General features: G+C 41.1%; 1 protein-coding gene across 8 annotated transcripts in view; it reads left to right on the top strand.

Annotated features, from left to right (window-relative positions):
- The window catches only part of PTPRZ1 (protein tyrosine phosphatase receptor type Z1), a 348,294-nt gene that overhangs the window by 141,014 nt on the left and 189,078 nt on the right, over positions 1–18,202 (top strand). For 6 of the 8 annotated variants that reach the window (XM_005305670.5, XM_005305669.5, XM_005305666.5 and 3 more), the window contains exon 1: positions 14,027–14,390. The exons of 1 other annotated variant lie outside the window; for it this stretch is intronic. In XM_005305670.5, coding sequence (XP_005305727.2) covers positions 14,333–14,390 — 58 coding nt within the window. In that variant the 5' untranslated portion in view covers positions 14,027–14,332. Of the gene's footprint in view, positions 1–14,026; positions 14,391–18,202 lie in introns of those variants that run through there. One more of the 8 variants, XM_065556036.1, reaches the window with a different exon arrangement.

Below are 18,202 nucleotides of genomic sequence, written 5' to 3'. Positions count from 1 at the left end.
GTACCTAAAAGTTCAATAGCTTTAACTGAAAACTCCTCTGTGAAGAATAATCAACAGTGTTACCCAACCATGATTATAATAAATTATTCCAGGGACTTCACATCTATTGTGTTTCATAGAATTGTGATCCTTGTAATAAGAAGGTCACAGCATTTACAAATGAAAGAGATAAAAATTTGGAAAATATGGAGTCAATCAGGAAATATTTGATTAGATTTGTGACTCAGCCAAAACAATTTGCTCTTCACTGGAACTTGACCTGTTAGATTTAATTTTGAGAGCTGTTGTTTTATTTCTCTTACTGAATGAAAAAAAATATGGACGTTATTAAAGAGAGTGGTATTTTTTTGTTTGTTTGTTTTATCTGCAAGATCAAATTTTTCAAGTTTGTATATGTGGTTTTAATATATACTTAAGTACTTAAGCTTTCCATTCTGGTTTTCTACCTTTGTAAATATACATGTTGTGTTGAATTGCATTGATTTTATGCATTGATATGTATTATCTTAAAAAAAATAATAGAAGCCTTTAATAATATTAGGACTTTTGTTTTTGTAGTTGCATAACTCAAACATTCCATACCTTATTTTTTCAAACGGTAATGTAACAAGCTGTTAGCCAACAAATAGCTAGCTATGTGCTAGCAGTTCTCTATTATGTAGTGTCACTGAAAACATTGTCTAATTACACAGATCCAAGTTTTGAACTTCCCCATTACTGGAATCCCATATATATATATATTCTGTTCTGATACACCTGAATAAATTCAGAGTAACTCCACTGACTTTAATGAGTTTTGTTTGAGGTGAGGTCTGAGTGAAATCTGTGGCTTGCAGACATAGCTCTGGGTTGGGAGCAGTGTCAAGAAACATTGCTCCATGGGTTGGTCCCCATTGCCCCATGTGACTTGTCTGCTCCATTGTTCATTGCCTAGGGAAGGCAGCATGGTGGTTGCACTCTCTCTTTGTGCTCTTTGAAGTATTATGTGCCCCCAGAGAAGTAGGGTGAGAGTATTCTCTGCATTACAGCGAGTCTGAGGGCTCTAACTCTTCCTGGCATTTATCCTGGAATGTGCTCCCTTCCAACCTACAAATAGGTGAGTCAGAATCTGACTCTTAGTAAGGACTTCAGGATTTGGCCCATGTTATTTTGGTCTTTTACGTAAAATAATACACCCTTCACACACACATACCCATTAATTCAATGTTTGGAGGTTACTCATATCTTTACCAGTAGAGGAGATATCTTATTGCTAACCTGTGAATAAATAGGCAATTGAAACATGATGGCAGTAACTATGCCAATCCCCATGTTTAGACTAGCCTGCTGGCTGAATTTGGACAAGTTACTTCACCTTTCTATGCCTCAGTTTTCCCATCTGTAAAGCAGGGATAATGAATGATGCTGACCTCCTTGGTAAAGTGCTTTGTGTTCTACTGATGAAAAGTGCTATGTATGTAATTTTCCATTTGATAAACAATCAAAGCATAACTGAATATCAATTACAAATAGAAAGGTAAAATATTTTTCATTTTTTTAACAATTGCAGGACATGCAACTACAACTGAATCCCCCCAACCCCCACCTCCCAAATGCATATGAATTTGCTGATAGAAAGTGTAAGAAGGGAGTTACAGTTAGTGTAGTAGTATTTTGTAACATGGCAAGTCTCTCAATTATCTGAAAGCCACAACTTAGCTGGTTAAGTCACAGTGGAAAAGCAATCAGATGGTATGTCTTTAGTGTCACAGATATTCTTGATGTGGCAAAATATTACCAATCTAAGTGGAGAACGTTGCAGCTTGGTAAGGCATGCTGCAATATTGTCGGGTTACATATAAATTGTAATTGCTCATATACATAAGGCTAAGCTGTTCAGAGTCTACAGTTTCAGCCAAAGATTGTTTATTCCTTAATGTAGTAATCTCTGTATCTGTTCTGGTCAGTAAAGAATTGTGTAGGAAGTTTGTTCTGGATTGAGTATCTGTCAAGAGGCAATTGAAACATGGTTAAATGCAGCAGCTAGATACCATATGGCTATTTGAAATCCTTCCCATAGCCAGATCCAGATACACATCTGCCAAAATAGAGCAGTGTGATATGTAAATTGTGCCGACCTTGGAACTGTGTAATGTTATGCCAAATTTTTTAAATGTTTTCTATTGAGACTTAACATACTAAATGTACAGTATCAGAATAGTGTGTCTGTCTCTTTTGGGAACTAATAGCTCTTCTCAGCACGTGATGACAACTCTCTGTTACCAAGACCTATAATCCTGTCTTCTATCAGAGAGGAAAATTTACAAGACCCATTTTTGGATGTAATTATCAAAAGTCATTCAGTTGGATCTAGTATTTTTAAAAGGAAAAAAGTTCAGTCTCAGTGTTGATTTCCCTCACTATTTTTTGTTTCCCTTTTTATATCCCTTGGGACAAATGAATCCAAGCTAAGTTGAGAAGCATTACTAAGTAAACTATGAAAATAATCTGACTTCATATGGAGTACAACAAATGGAGCTCCCATATAACATGAAGCTATCTTTATTCTAGTCAACTGAGGTAACAGAATGAATTTATGACTGTTCATAAAACTCTAGCAACATATTGAATCAAAAGTGGGGGAGATATAATGTTCATTGATACTTTCAATTTAATACCTTAATTAAAAATGGCAGTTAAAAGTTTCCATCTAATGATGATACCCCTGAAAAGACATTATGGTGTTATAACCAAATATATTTAGACTGAAATGTGGGGCATGATGAATCTGGATTTGATTATTTTATTATGTTGCTGGATGATATTCCTATTCATTGTACGTTTAATTATTGGGACATAAAAGCTTGTGCACAGACATTTTTATATATTAAATAATAGTGTATAATTTTCTGAAAATTAGAAACTAAAAATTAATTTTCACCAAGGTTTCTTATCCTATAGCCTGATTGGAAAAGATGTTGAAGAGGAGAGTTCTTCACACAGGAAAGAAAAGAAGAGCCTTATATAACCAAAAAAAGGACTCAACAAAAATCAGGGACAGTGCTGAAAATGAAAGTGAAAGGATTGCTACAAGAGAAGCAAAAGATTAGCACAACACAAAATTTGATTTTATTCTGAAAAATATAAGCACTCAGAACAAGCTCAAGGAAAGGTGAACATGAAAATGACTCACTCTGAGAAAAAAAATAGGATTGCAACAATAAAAAAAGTACTGTATCAACACTGAAAAAGGAGTCATTTAGACTAAGAACTAACATAACATTGGATAAAAAAGAGAGATTAGAAAGAAAATATTCAATATCAAACCAAGAAGGTAAAAAAGGGCTCAGAATTAGACAAAGCAAATACAACAATGAAAAAGGGAGGGTTTAATATAAAGTTTAAAAAAAGATGCCATGGGGGGAAATATTAACACAGAACAAAAAGCACATATTTCCTCACCAAAAATATACTAATGCAGACAAAAGAGGACAAATGGAGGAAAAAACTCTGACACAAAAGGGGTTCAACACAAACACAATATGTTTTTCTATAAATGAAAGTTGATAAAGGACATGTCTTAAAAAAGGAATCTGAGAAATGCTAACCATAAGCTCAGTCTCTTCATGTCTTACTCCTTCTGTCTCAAGCTGTGGTGGCTTATATTTTATATAGAAGAAGACAGCAACAATTGAAACTGAGGTAATTATAATTATTGTAGCAGTTTGATTGGCAAACTTCCCTAGCAAATATTTTAGCCCGTTCAGGCTGCCACTATGCATAGAGACGCAAACTAAAAACTGATGGCCTTTACCAAACGCTGGTGCAGAATTGGACCCTCCTTTATACTGACCTCTCCTAAACATTACAGAAAGCTGCTGCACTCATAACTGTTAAATACTAGGAACCAGAAGGGGTGTTAAGGAGTGTGGCCTCTAGTGCCTTGTGTAATCATATACACCTGTGCAAAGTGAGTATAAAGCTATCAGGATGGTGGCATTTTATATATCCTCTTAACAGGGGTGTACATTAATCAATTTTTTTTTAAAGCTAGAAGAGACAATTATGATCTTGTCTGACCTTTTGCATAATGCAGGCTGCAGAACTTCACCCAGTAATTCCTGGGTCAGTTGCCACAGGCTGACACAGAAACCAATAATTTGTGGTTGAACTAGAGTATATCACTTAGGGAGACTTTAAATTTAATGTAAAGACTTCAAAGGGTGAAATATCTGCTACATCATTTGTTAGTTTTTTCTAACGGTTAATTAGTTTCACTGATAAAAGTTTGTACCTTATTATCAATTGGAAGTTAAAGCTAGCAAGATTTTAACTGTTGAACTAAAGAGCCTTCCGGTACCAGATGTTGTCTCCATGGAGGTACTTACTGTAGGCACTAGGTAATATTTGTGTTATTTTTTTTAATATTGTACATGACTCTTTGTTTATGATGGTATGATGGGTTAGACCTCCCCTTCCAGGGTGCCCCCTGATGTGCTGGGGTCCCACTGAGCCTGCCTGTCCCACCAGCCTAGGTCCCCCCCACTCTGTGCTGCTGTGTCAGGCTCTCAAGCCCCCTTTCAACACACACACAGGTAGGCACACGTCCAGCTGTAGAATCACACAGAGTCTGCAATCAGCTCTGTGTGGGAAGGCTCAGCTCCGGAATTGCCCAGCAGTCTAGTGCACACACCCTCTAGAGCAGCGGCTCTCAAACTTTTGTACTGGTGACCCCTTTCACACAGCAAGCTTCTGAGTGCAACCCCACCTTATAAATAAAAAACACTTTTTAATATATTTAACACCCTTATAAATGCTAAAGGCAAAGTGGGATTTGGGGTGGACGCTGACAGCTCATGACCCCCCATGTAATAATGACATGACCCCCTGAGGGGTCCCGACCCCCATTTTGAGAACCCCTGCTCTAGAGTGTAAACCCAAAATTATATTGTCTTATGCTGTATAGAGATTTATACAGTGTAAAATCATGAAATTTGCCTCCTCCCTCAATGTGGAGGAAGATATACACAGCTCCCCCCCCCCCCCCCCCCAAGATATGAATTGCACAAACTGAGTTTTGGAATAAACAAAAAACAAGTTTATTAACTACAAAAGGTAAATTTTAAGTGATTATAAGGGATAGCAAACAGAACAAAATAGATTACTGAGCAAAGAAAACAAAACACACAAACTAAGCTTAATACACTAAGGAATACTAGCTACAAATAATAATTTCTCACCCTAAATGTTGTTTCAAGCAGGTTGCAGAGTTTCTTGAAGGTAAACTATACTGATTCATAGACATCATAGACTTTAAGGTGAGAAGGGACCATTATGATCATCTAGTCTGACCTCCTGCACAACGCAGGCCACAGATTCTCACCTACCCACTCCTGTAACAAACCCCTAATCTATCATGATTGTAGCTTAAATCTCCAGGGATTCCTTTTACAGGCTGATCTGTCTTGCCTGGACTCAGTCCCCACCTCCTACATCTTAGTTCCTTTCTTTCTTCATGTGTTTTCAGCAGTCTTCCTTCTTGGATGGGGAAGCAGTCGAGAAGAGCCAAGATTAACTCTCTCCCCAGCCTTAAATAGGATTTACATGTGGTGGGAATCTTTTGTTTCCTAGCCCACTCCCTTCCATTTGAAAAATATCAGCTCAAGATGGGATCTTGTAGCGTCAAAGCAGCATCTCAGGAAGGAGAGAGATTAGTATCTTCAAAGTCCTATTGTCCTTCCTAATGGCCCATCCAGGCTGATTGCCTACTATCTGGTGGGCATTCCCCAAGTACACTCAGTTGTAATTGTTATATAGTCAATATTCCTAACTTCAGATACAGGAATGATACATGTATACAAATTGGATAATCACATTCAGTAAATCATAACCTTTCCACTGATACCTCACATGATCCATCTTGCATAAAACATATCATAATTATGCCATATTCATATCATAACAATATTTCTATGAAGAATATGGGGTGTAATGTCACAGATGGATTACTTGCTGTGGAGTTAGTTCAAAAGTGGGCTGTTAGGGGAACCAAGCAGGAAAGACAACACTATGACCTAGATGAGGAGTGTCCTAACAAATGCAGAAACATAATAACAGGTAAATAACAGTTATGAGGAGACTCTTCAGCCCCAAGCCTGGTTCCATGGTTGTTTTCCAAGGCTGAGAAGCTGGAGATCAAAAGACATTGTTAATTAAAAGCTCTGCCCTACAGAAAGAGTGTGTGTGTGTGGGGGGGGGGGGGGGAATGTTACCTGTGGCAACTGACACAGATGGATGGAATCAGGGTCTGCAGCAAGCAGGCTATAACTTGGTTCCAAAGAGAACTGGGGCACCAAGGCTAATCATGTCTTCCTAGGGGCTGGAGGGGAATGCCAACCATAGGTAAAACACTATGTGTATAGGCCTCTTTATTTTAAATCCACTTCTCTGAGGGTATGTCTACACTATGAAATTAGGTTGATTTTATAGAAGTCAATCTTTAGAAAGCGATTTTATACAGTCGATTGTGTATGTCCCCACTAAGTGCATTAAGTTGGTGGAGTGTGTCCTCAATACCATGGCTAGCATCAACTCATGGAGCGGTGCACTGTGGGTAGCTATCCCGCAGTCTCCACTGCCCATTGGAATTCTGGGTTAAGCTCCCAATGCCTGATGGGGCAAAAACATTGTCGCAGGTGGTTTTGGGTACATGTAGTCAGTCTCCCCTCCCTCCCTCCATTCGTGAAAGCAACAGCAGACAATCGTTTCGTGCCTTTTTTCCTGGGTTACCCGTGCAGACACCATAGCACAGCAAGCATGGAGCCCGCTCAGCTCAGTGCTGCTGTTGTGAGCATTGTAAACACCTTGAGCATTATCCTGCAGTATGTGCAGAACCTGGCTAGGACGTTCCTGAAAGCACGGGATGTGACAATTGGAACATCATGGTGGCAGTGGGGCAGGCTGATACAGTGGAATGCCGATTCTGGGCCCGGAAAACAAGCACAGACTGGTGGGACTGCATAGTGTTGCAAGTATAGGATGATTTCCAGTGGGTGCAAAACTTTTGCATGTGTAAGGAACTTTGTGAGTTGCTTTCCCCTGCCCAGAAGCACAGGAATACCAAGATGAGAGCTGCCCTGACAGTTGAGAAGCGAGTGGCGATAGCCCTGTGGAAGCTTGCAACGCCTGACTGCTACCGGTCTGTCAGGAATCAATTTGGAGTGGGCAAATCTGCTGTGGGGGACTGCTGTGATCTAAGTAGCCAATGCAATTGACCTTCTGCTAACAAGGGTAGTGACTCTGGGAAATGTGCAGGTCATAGTGGATGGCTTTACTGCAATGGGGTTCCCGAACTGTGGTGGGGTGATAGGCGGAACGCACATCCCTATCTTGGCACCGGACCACCTTGCCAACCAGTATGTAAACCGCAAGGGGTACTTCTCAATGGTGCTGCAAGCACTGGTGGATCACAAGGGACGTTTCACTGACATCAACGTGGGATGGCCGGGAAAGGTGCATGATGCTCGCATCTTTAGGAACTCCGGGCTGTTTGAGCAGCTGCAAGAAGGGACTTACTTCCTAGACCAGAAAATTACCGTTTGGGATGTTGAAATGTCAATAGTTATCCTTGGGGACCCAGCCTACCCCTTGTTCCCATGGCTTATGAAGCCATACACAGGCAGCCTGAACAGTAGTAAGGAGCAGTTCAACTAGAGGCTGAGCAAGTGCAGAATGGTGGTAGAATGTGCCTTTGGATGTTTAAAAGCTCGATGGCGCTGTTTGCTGACTAGGTTAGACCTCAGCCAACCAATATTCCCATTGTTATTGCTGCTTGTTGTGTGCTCCATAATATCTATGAGAGTAAGGGGGAAACATTTATGGCAGGGTGGGAGGTTGAGGCAAATCACCTGACGGCCAATTTTGATCAGTCAGACACTAGGGCGATTAGAAGAGCACATGTTGGCATGCTGCGCATCAGAGAGGCTTTGAAAACCAGTTTCATGATTGGCCAGGCTACGGTGTGACAGTTGTGTGTGTTTCTCCTTGATGCAAATCCGCCCCCTTTGTTGATTTTAATTCCCTGTAAGCCAACCACCCTCCCACCTTCGATCACAGCTGGCAAAGGAAATAAAGTCACTATTGTTTTGAAACCATGCATTCTTTCTTTATTAATTAAAAAAAGTGTGATAAATGACAAGGTAGCCTGGGTGGGGTATGGGAGGAGAGGAGGAGGGAAGGACAAGGCCACATTGCTTATTGTAGCCACACTACAAATCAAAACTGTTTGAATGACAGCCTGTTGCTGTTGCTTGGGCCATCCTCTGGAGTGGAGTGACTGGGTGGCCGGAGCCTCCCCCCCGTGTTCTTGGGCATCTGGGTGAGGAGGATATGGAACTTGGAGAGGAGAGCAGGCGGTTATACAGTGGATGCAGCAGCAGTCTGTCCTCTTGTTGCCTTTCCTGCAGCTCCACCAGACGCCTGATCATGTCTGTTTGCTCCCCCATTAGCCTCAGCATCGCTTCCTGTATCTTCTGATTGCGCTCACTTAATGCTTTCCTGGCCTCTGTCACTGAATGCCTCCATGGATTCAGCTGTGCCCTATCAGTGTGGGAGGACTGCATGAGATCAGAAAACATGTCATTGCAAGTGCATTTTTTTCGCCTTCTAATCTGCGATAACCTCAGGAATGGAGATGATAGGGAGAGCATAGAAACATTTGCACCTGCAGGGGGATAAAAAGGGAGAGTAACATTTAAGATGATACATTTCTGAGAACAAAAGGGAGACTCTTTCACAGTGAATCAAGCAATTCACAGCAGACAGCACATGTGCTTTAGTTACAAGGTCGCATTTTGCCTTTTATATTGAGCGTCTGCCGGTATGGTGACACATCACACACAGCTGGGCAACAGAATTCGGTTTCCAGGCAGCCATGGTAAGCCAAAGGGTACGCAGGGTTGGCTTCTTCCACCTTCATAACATGTGGGAATGGTTTCAAACTGCAACGCCCTCCTTTCCCACAGCAAGCAATGCCAGTTGGGTTTGCCATTTAAAAGGCGGGGCTGCGGTTTGGGAGTGGATGTGCAACACACCCCTCCCGCCACCCCAGTGCGTGGCTATTCTCAGGGATGATCCCTTTTAGCCAAATGCAAACAACCCAGCATGAACGGGGTCCTTTTACTGTTCCTTACAAAAATTCCCCTATTTCAACCAGGTGACCATGAATGATATCACTCTCCTGAGGCTAACATAGAAAGATAAAGACTGAATGTTGCTTGGATGTGACCAAAATCTAGGACCATTCGCTGTCATGCTTTGTGCTACAATGATTCCAGACTACTTGCTACTGGCTTGGTGTGGTAACGTGTCCTACCATGGAGGATGAAATAAGGCAGCCTTCCCCAGAAATCTTCTGCAAAGGCTTTCAGAATATCTCCAGGACAGCTTCATGGAGATGTCCCTGGAGGATTCCTGCTCCATCCCCAGACACGTTAACAGACTTTTCCAGTAGCTGTACTGGCCGCGAATGCATTCCAATTCTTCAGGGCAAATCAAACATTAAACACTATTGCTTTTAAACCCTGTACAGTAGTTACAAATGTGCACTCACCAGAGGTGCCTTCTCCGGCTTCAGGGTCAGGGAACCTGCCTTGGGAGGGTATTGGCTCCAGGGTGATGAAAAGGTCCTGGCTGCCGGAGAGAATGGATTCTTCGCTTGCCTGCTGCCCATTCTCCTCCTCCTCCTCTTCCTCATCCACAAAATCCCACTCCCTGTTGCATGAGACTCCCCCCTTGCAGGTGTCCATGGACAATGGTGGGGTAGTAGTAGGGTTATGCCCTAGAATGCCATGCAGCTGATCATAGAAGCGGCATGTATGGGGCTCTGACCCGGAGTGACTGTTTGCCTCCTTTGTCTTTTGGTAGGCTTGCCTGAGCTCCTTAACTTTCACGCAGCACTGCTGTGTGTCCCTGTTGTAGCCTCTCTCCACCATGCCTTGTGTGATTTTGGCATATATATTAGCATTTCTTCTTTTTGATTGGAGTTTGGCCTGCACAGATTCTTCTCCCCATACAGCAATCAGATCCAGTGTCTCCCGTTCGGTCCATGCTGGAGCTTGTTTGCGATCTGGGACTGAATGGTCAGCTGTTCTGCTGAGCTCGCCACGCTGACCAAACAGGAAATGAAATTCAAAATTTCCCAGGGCTTTTCCTGTATATCTAGCTAGTGCATCGGAGTTGAAAGTGCTGTCCAGAGCGGTCACATTGGAGCACTCTGGGATAGTTCCCGGAGGCCAATTCTGTTGAATTGCATCTGCACTACCCCAAATTCGATCTAGAAAGGTCAATTTTAGCGCTACTCCCCTCAGGGAGAGTACAGCAGTCGATTTTAAGAGGCCTTTAGGTCGACGGAACGGGGTTGGTTGTGTAGATGCATTGCTTATAAAATCGACCTAATGTAGCTAAATTTGACCTAACCTCATAATGTAAACCAGGGCTGAGTGCTGTGAATCTTTTGGCTAATAAACCATACTTTATTTTGAAGAAGCTGTCTCTGTGCCACTGTATACTGCTACTGTCCCACAGGAAAGTCCTGCAGGTGCCAGGCCCATTGGGCCTGCTGGGTAGCATGGTTGGCCACCTGGGGTGTAAACCAGAGGCTCTGTTGAAGTGTTGTTGGTTCATGGGATCCCACCCCAAAGAAGGGTGGAGGCACAGGCTTGTCACTTGAAAGGAGTGCACTCAAGGGCCTGGATAAGAGTCTTGGAAGGGTCAGTTTATCCAGGGACAGTGACATTTACATACAGTGATCAAGTAATCTCTTAATCTTCTCTTTGATAAACTACATGGATTGAGTTCCTTATTGTATCTCTCATTGTAAGACATATTTTCCGGATTCTTGTATATCTCTTTTTTGAACCCTCTCTACTTTTTCAATATCTCTTTTTAAAGTGTACAGTTTTCCAGTAGTGGGGACCCCAGTTGCTGTGTACAAGGGTAAAACCACTTCTCTCCTCTTGGTTGATATTCCCCTATTTATATCTCCAAGGACTATACTAAGAGCTCATGGGCTGTTGGTCACATGATCCTTAAGTTCCTTACAGAGAGCCTGCTTTCCAAGCTGCAGTTCCCCATTCTATAGGTACAGCCTACATTCTTTTTTCCTATATATCTGACCTTCTTTTTAGCTGAATTAAAATTACTAGACAAGATGTAAGCTAATGAAGAATCTGATCTGGAGTGTTGGAGTATATGCGTTCTGACCCTGCAGTGGCCTTTAAGCCCAGGCCTCTTCACAGATTATTCCTTAACATGTTAATATACGTGCTTGTGAAGATGTAAAGTATTGTACAAGTGCTTATTATTCCTTCTCTGAGTACGAATTGTGCAGTGATGTTGTGTGTGGAGGGTGAGGCTGATCTTGGCCACAATACACATTAACATTAACACTGCTTTTGCAACATGTATGCATGCACATCTGGGAGCCATTATACCTGGCACCTGTCAGAATCTGAGCCTCGATGAGTAACATGGAAATCAGCTGACTGAAAATCTTCAACATTTCCCCCCAGGAATATCTTGAAATATCATCATTTGATGGGAAAACTTAATACATAAAACTTTATTGTTCATGTGATAAATCGTATTCTGTTAGCAAGACTGGGTGGGTGTGGAAATATCTTTTATTGGACTAGCCCACCTTATGTCTCTAATATCCTCCTGGCTACAACAACACTGCGTTAACAAGACTGTAATTTAAAGCATATCCTTCTACTAATGAACTAGCCTCCATTCCTATGTACATCATATAACATAGTGGAAGATACTGAACTTGCACAATAAGACATGTCAGCAGTTTGCCACTTAACACAGTCAACTTCCTACATTCCTAAATATTAATGACAATTCCTTGTATTTGTTTTGTTTTGAACTCTTCAATTTGCTTTGTGTCAAGACAGCTCATAACTGCCCAAACAGTCAGGTACTTGAATTGTCAGCAGCCAGAAATGTGAAATGAAAAGCTGACGCAAGAGTTTTTTCTTTCTTTGTGAAGTAGACAGAAGAATATGCTACCAGTACATGAGGAATAACAAAGCTCCAACAGAATAGCGTAACTATAAAGCATGAAGTGAAATTACACTTCAGTATCTCCAGCCATTAAAAGTCACGTCACATACAAACGGAGTGGATGGTTTAGCTCAGATGGGAATAGTATTGCAAACACAAAACTGTATTAAAAATAATTCAGACTGTTATTACCTTCCACTCCTTGGGATTTGGTATAGAGTGGGGTATTGTATGGACTCTTTAATAATATTAAGGACAGGATTGTTATTCCATTTTCTAAGCAGGATATGTTCAGCACTTTATTACAAAATACTGTGTTTGCAAACCAAGGCATCATAGATGCAACAACCTAAGCTCTTTGAACATATTTTTGTTGTGTGGCTAATTGATGGATATACCCTGTTTCCCCGAAAATAAGACAGTGTCTTATATTAATTTTTGCTCCCAAAGATGCGCTAGGTCTTATTTTCAGGGGATGTCTTATTTTTCAGAAATGAAAAATGCCTTATTATCGGTGGATGCCTTATTATCGGGGAGGTCTTATTATCAGGGGGATGCCTTATATTACAACGAGAGGCAAAACTGTAAGTAGGCCTTATTTTCGGAGGATGTCTTATTTTCGGGGAAACAGGGTAGGCAGTCGAAATCCCAGAATTGTCCTTTCATCCTAAAATCAGTGCTATTGATATATATCTGCTTCATTACAGACTTTCAGCATATGATGTTGATTTCATATAAATGCTGAAACACAGAATGTTAACATTTTTGTTCCAGGGTCCTAATCCCTTGCTCCTAATGTCAGTGAAGTTGCTGAATCAAAAGATCATCTTTCAGGCAGTCCAGAAAACTGGTCTAAGGGAGTCCATCATCCCTTTGCTTAGGAGAAACTGACATATACTGGTTGACTTAAGGATACAGCACCAAAATCACATACTGTGTAGCCTCCTTCAATTTCCTTACCAAACATTGCAACAAGTGGTCATTAAAGATTCTGTAGTTCATTTTACAAGGGAAATAATGCTAATTCTTATATTCTGATCATGTTATCATAGTTCATTTTATTCTGCTACTTCTGTCTCTTCATCCCCTGCCCCCGCAGTTTCAAATGAATCCAGTATTCTTCTATGCTTCCAATCACAGAGCAGAGAGGAAGGATGATGCAGGGGTTGGGGTGCTGGCTTAGGACATGAGAGATGGGATTTATGACCTTCCTGTGTGAGCTTGGGCAAGTCATTTAGCCTTTCAGTGCCTCGGTTCCCCATGTGTAAAATGGGAATACCAACACTACCCTGCTTCAGAGGGGTGGAGTGGAGGATAAACACCTTAAAGATTGGGAAGTGCTTTGGGAGCTGCTGATTGAAAGGACTATATAAGTAATAGGCAATAGTATACAGCACTATAGTGCTTACATCGAAACCACCGGGCTTAGTCACACTATTATACACATCAGGGAATGCCTGCAGGATCCCTACAAGTGTGGGTGATAGGCAGTGCTTAATTTGTAATGAAAGAGATGCCGGGGCTCAAACAATTATTTTACTTTCATAACTGATGCCATAAGCCCAGAGGTGCTGGGGCTATGAACTGCCAAGCCTAGAGGTCCCAGGGCTCAGCCTTTGCAAGCCCTGGCACAAATTAAGCACAGGTGGCAGGGTTTGAGAGTTGTTAAAATAGCTGCGGGGCAGGTGGCTGCAGAGCGGGGGTGGCCTAGGCGCCCCTTTCTGGGGTGTGTAGCCCAGCTGAAGTCGGTAGGGCTTGCAAGGCTCTGTAGGGTGCAGTTTTAGAATGGCGCTAACCCCTGGCTGCCCCGCCAAGTCAGACACCCGGACGTTGCTTTGGCTCGCGACGAACTTTTCCCTGGCCCGAAGGGGCAAATCCCCACCCCGTAGACGTGCAGCAGGAGAGAGAGAGACACACACACACTGGGGGCGCCCCCCTGCTGCCTCTACACTGCAGGGCGCGCGCCTCCGCCCTCACACGCAGGAGCGCGGGCTCGCGCCTTCTCTCGCCCTCTCTCCCGCACGCACATCAGGCAGCTCCGCCGCTGCCGGGTGAATGGGAGCAGCAGGCTGGAGAGCGCGAGCGAAAGTCCCAGAGATGCAGCACCAAGTCTGGCCCTGCTAGGTTCCCCCACCCCCTCCTTCTCCTTCTCTTCCTCCTCCTCCTCGACTGGGAAGCGTTTAAAAGGCGAGGCTGGAGGATCACAAGCCATTCCCCCAGTGAGGAGAGGTGCAGCTGCCTGGGGACAGAGAGCCACAGAGAGAAGGGGGAACAGGACGATTTGGAAATGCTAATTCTAGGGCGCTTGCTTGCTTGCCTCCAGCTCCTCTGTGTCCTCCGAGTGGGTGAGTGAGATTTGCATGCATTAATAATAGCGGGTTTAAAACCAACTTTGCGCCTCTGTGAGACCTGACTGTGCTCTGGCTAGTGCCATTCCCGACCAGAGCCTCTTTTACTTTCACACCACGGAAACATGCTGTCAGCATCATGGACGGGAATGTTTCTTCTCTCCCTCCCCACCTTAGCCTCCAGCTGCTGCTGCTGGGCTCCATGGATGCAAGCTCCAGTCATGCCCCCACCAGCAGAGACAGGCTGCTCTGCCTTGGATCGCTCACAATCCCACCCACGCCCTGGCCTGAAAAGTGGCATTTAACACCAAAAGCATTAAGTAAAGGGCTCTTTGCATTGCCATTAGCCAAGGAGCCAGGATCAGCGTCTTCTGAGGAGACTGTGTTCCAGCCATTCACTCCCACAGCCCGAGAGGATGCACTCACATGAAAATTTATCACATATGAAATGAGCGAGAGAGAGAAATCTACAATTCAAGGCAATATAGGCAACAAGCATCAACTTGCCTGTACAGTACATTAGATGTTCGATTTTATTTTAGCCAGCAGCCTGTTTAGGCAATTAACATTTTTAAGAGTATCAATGAATGGTGCCAAATCTCAATTTACAAAGAAGACAGTTATCCAATAGCTGATTAATTCAGTCATTGCTCTAAAATGAGTAAGATACTGATGTCTTTAAAAGGAAAAATACATTAGTCCGTATATTAACGTTTCACCCTTACTGGACACGGTATTGGTATTCTGATTTTAGCAGGACCACTTACATAACCAAATTAATTTTAAACACATTCAGATTCGTGCAGAGTGCATCATGAGAATCCTACAATTTCCTTTATATCATTTGAAAGCAGATATTAAAGGAATAGTTAACTTATATTATTAGAAGTGTTGTCTTAAGCACTTTGTTATATATATTAAAACAAAAATGTTTTTAAATCATGACATTTTATATTGTATATTATATTTGTTGTGATGTTATTAGCTCCTGCCAAAACACTGGAAAATATGGTTAAGTTTCACATACTTATGTGAAAATAAGATCTTCAGTCATTGTCATCTGTCCACAAAACCTGTTTTATAGTAGAGCTCTCTCTTGTTAAAGTAGATATTAACCTACATTTTTCATCCAATAGGTGGTGCTGCTTCTGGCACAGTAAATCTTTATAAACAAAGATCTGTGTCATGTGCTAACGGTGCAATCAATTTCACTGTAGTTGAACTCCTCATACTGTAATTGTTTTTATTTGACATATGAAGAAACTAATTTGAATTCCCTTTCCAAAAAGCTTATTGGAAGTGGTTGAATTGTAAATTTGATGGGTGCAACTGACCTTTAATTAAAAATATTTCAGTTGTTTATAAAGACATTCTTAACTTTTGATAGGCACTATTCAAATTTTAATTCTAAAATGTTAATTCTAAAAATCTTAGTTATTCTAAAATAAAATACAAATGAATAGACCATTACACTTTTCTAGTAGTAAGGTATGGCAAAGTATGAACTAGCAAAATATACTTGATTATTTTTATAACATCTTTCATATATTCCTAACTTATTTCCTAATAGTAATGAAAATTCCTATTTTAAAAGTTAAAATTAAGATCTATTTATCTGAATGTGTAAATATGGGTGTATGCTGTTATGACACAATGTATATGATATAGAAACATAATTACATTTCTGACAGAAGTGCAACATTACTGGAGTTTACGTCTTACTTGTAGGTTAATGTGGTCATGCCATATTATAAACAATGGAAAGGCATTTAGTAGAACTTGAACTCTCTAGAGAAATAGAAATTCTTGTCCGTTAAACATTTGTTGTACTTCCTTTTTGTTGTGGTAGAAATAAGGTGTTTGTTTATAATGTAACTTTCTAACACTCAGTGTACTTGTGTGACTATGCTGTACTCCTAAATACAAAAGATCTGCCAATACTAGAAACCATTTTTGTCAATCACACATCAGGTATAATACCAGCTGCTACTTCATTTTTCTCCCTTGACAGATTCACCATTGTTTTCAAAACTGACCTGAAAGGGTCACCCTTCTTAGAGGTGATGGATGATTTGGTCTCAATGGTAGCTCATTCTGAGGACTGATGAGCCAGACTGCATAGCTTGTTGAATGATGTGATTGTTCCCATGAATGAATACACTGTACAGGTTATTAAACTGATTTTAATCAGATTTCATTTGAATATCTTCTTCCCTCTGCCTGCAACCCAGAATACTTCTACTCTATCGCTCCTTGCTTGTAAGATTAAAGATTTTTTAGATTTTGATATAATTTAGTTTTGCTTTCTCACAATAAAGAATCGACTCATTGGGTTTAGTGAATTTTATAGGTACTAGAGTTTTTTGTATTGGGCTAGTGGTTACCATTCATTCTGGTATCCAGAACCAGCACTAGCTTACTTTGTGAATGGAATGTTGCTGCTGGTAGACCCTATCTTCTTCATGAAGGCTGTGCATGTTGTTTCAAGACTCTATCATTTTATCCTCAGGGTGATACAGAGCACTTTCTTGAAAACCTACTGTGTTTTACAGATCCAACCTGATTTGCGTGAATTTCAAAAAAATATAGTTGAGTTCCCAGTTTGCCACTATCTTACAGTGGTATCCTCTCATGTTTCAAGGGAAGTCTACTCTGGGGTCCAGTTCAACGTTGGAGTTTTGCCATGGACTTCAATGGGAGCAGTATGAGGCACTTAATCTATGAAAAATACATAAAGTCCGGCTCTCCCCACCCATGAGAAAAACTCATAGGAGGGGAACAGGAGAGAAGAAAACTCAAAGGCTAAATTGTTCCTTTGGGAGTGAGTAGAGGGGAGGGGTTTCATCTGCTGTATTACTGGACAAATTATAATGGCCTGATTCTGATGCCCTATTCCACAAATCGTCCCACTGAAGTCAGTTAAAGAACTGAAATCACTGGGACTCCTTATGCAATAAGGTTTTATTCAAATAGTACCAATTACTTCAGTTCTTCAGTGACGCTACTTGTGGAGCATGATGCTATTCATCTGGGATCCTTATGGGTAGTAGAATCTGGCACTATATGATTATATGCAAACATTATTCTATAGTCAGAATAAAGATTTCCTAGTAAATTCTTGTTTTGATTATGAAAAAATTAAAAGCACTGCACATCATTCCACATTGGTTGTGGCATTTTTACCATGAACAAAAAATCATTGACACAGTTTGTAATTGCATTTATTCAGCTAATTCACTCTCATTTCAAGTCTGCTCTGACTTACCGACACATCCTAAGTAACCCAAGTCAATGAGCTGTAAGATTTTGCAGAATTTGTCCCATTCCGTCCTATGGAAAAATCATATAGTGGCTTCCAGTGTGCAGATTTAGCTATAAATAATTGAAGAGGAGAAAATGTTTTAAAAAACAGAAAGGCATTTTAACAAATTGTATTATGAAGAGTGATTCATTTTGAGTTAAAGTGACTTAAATATTCAGATGAACTTAACATGTTGCAGATTGCTTTGTGATTCTCTGTGCCCTCCTCTTACTCAAGAAAATTTACAGATGATTTCCCCAAATTATATAAAAAAAAATCACTTGGAATGTAGCTCATCTATACTTTGCCATTATTGAATTCCACTCTCCACCCAACCCTCGACCCCTCAAAACCCAATAAGGAAATCTTCCAATTAGTAAATTATCCCTTTGTTTTCATTATGTGCAATGCATTGCTCAGTTTTAGTTCAGTCTGTAGCATTAGAGTAACAAGCCATTATCAATACAGAAAATAGCACTTTTTTCTAAATAATTCATTTTGTGTTATT

This window comes from Chrysemys picta, chromosome 1 (genome assembly GCF_011386835.1).
Source record: "Chrysemys picta bellii isolate R12L10 chromosome 1, ASM1138683v2, whole genome shotgun sequence".
In the NCBI taxonomy this organism is placed as follows: domain Eukaryota; kingdom Metazoa; phylum Chordata; order Testudines; family Emydidae; genus Chrysemys; species Chrysemys picta.
This window is presented reverse-complemented; position numbering and strand designations above follow the sequence as displayed.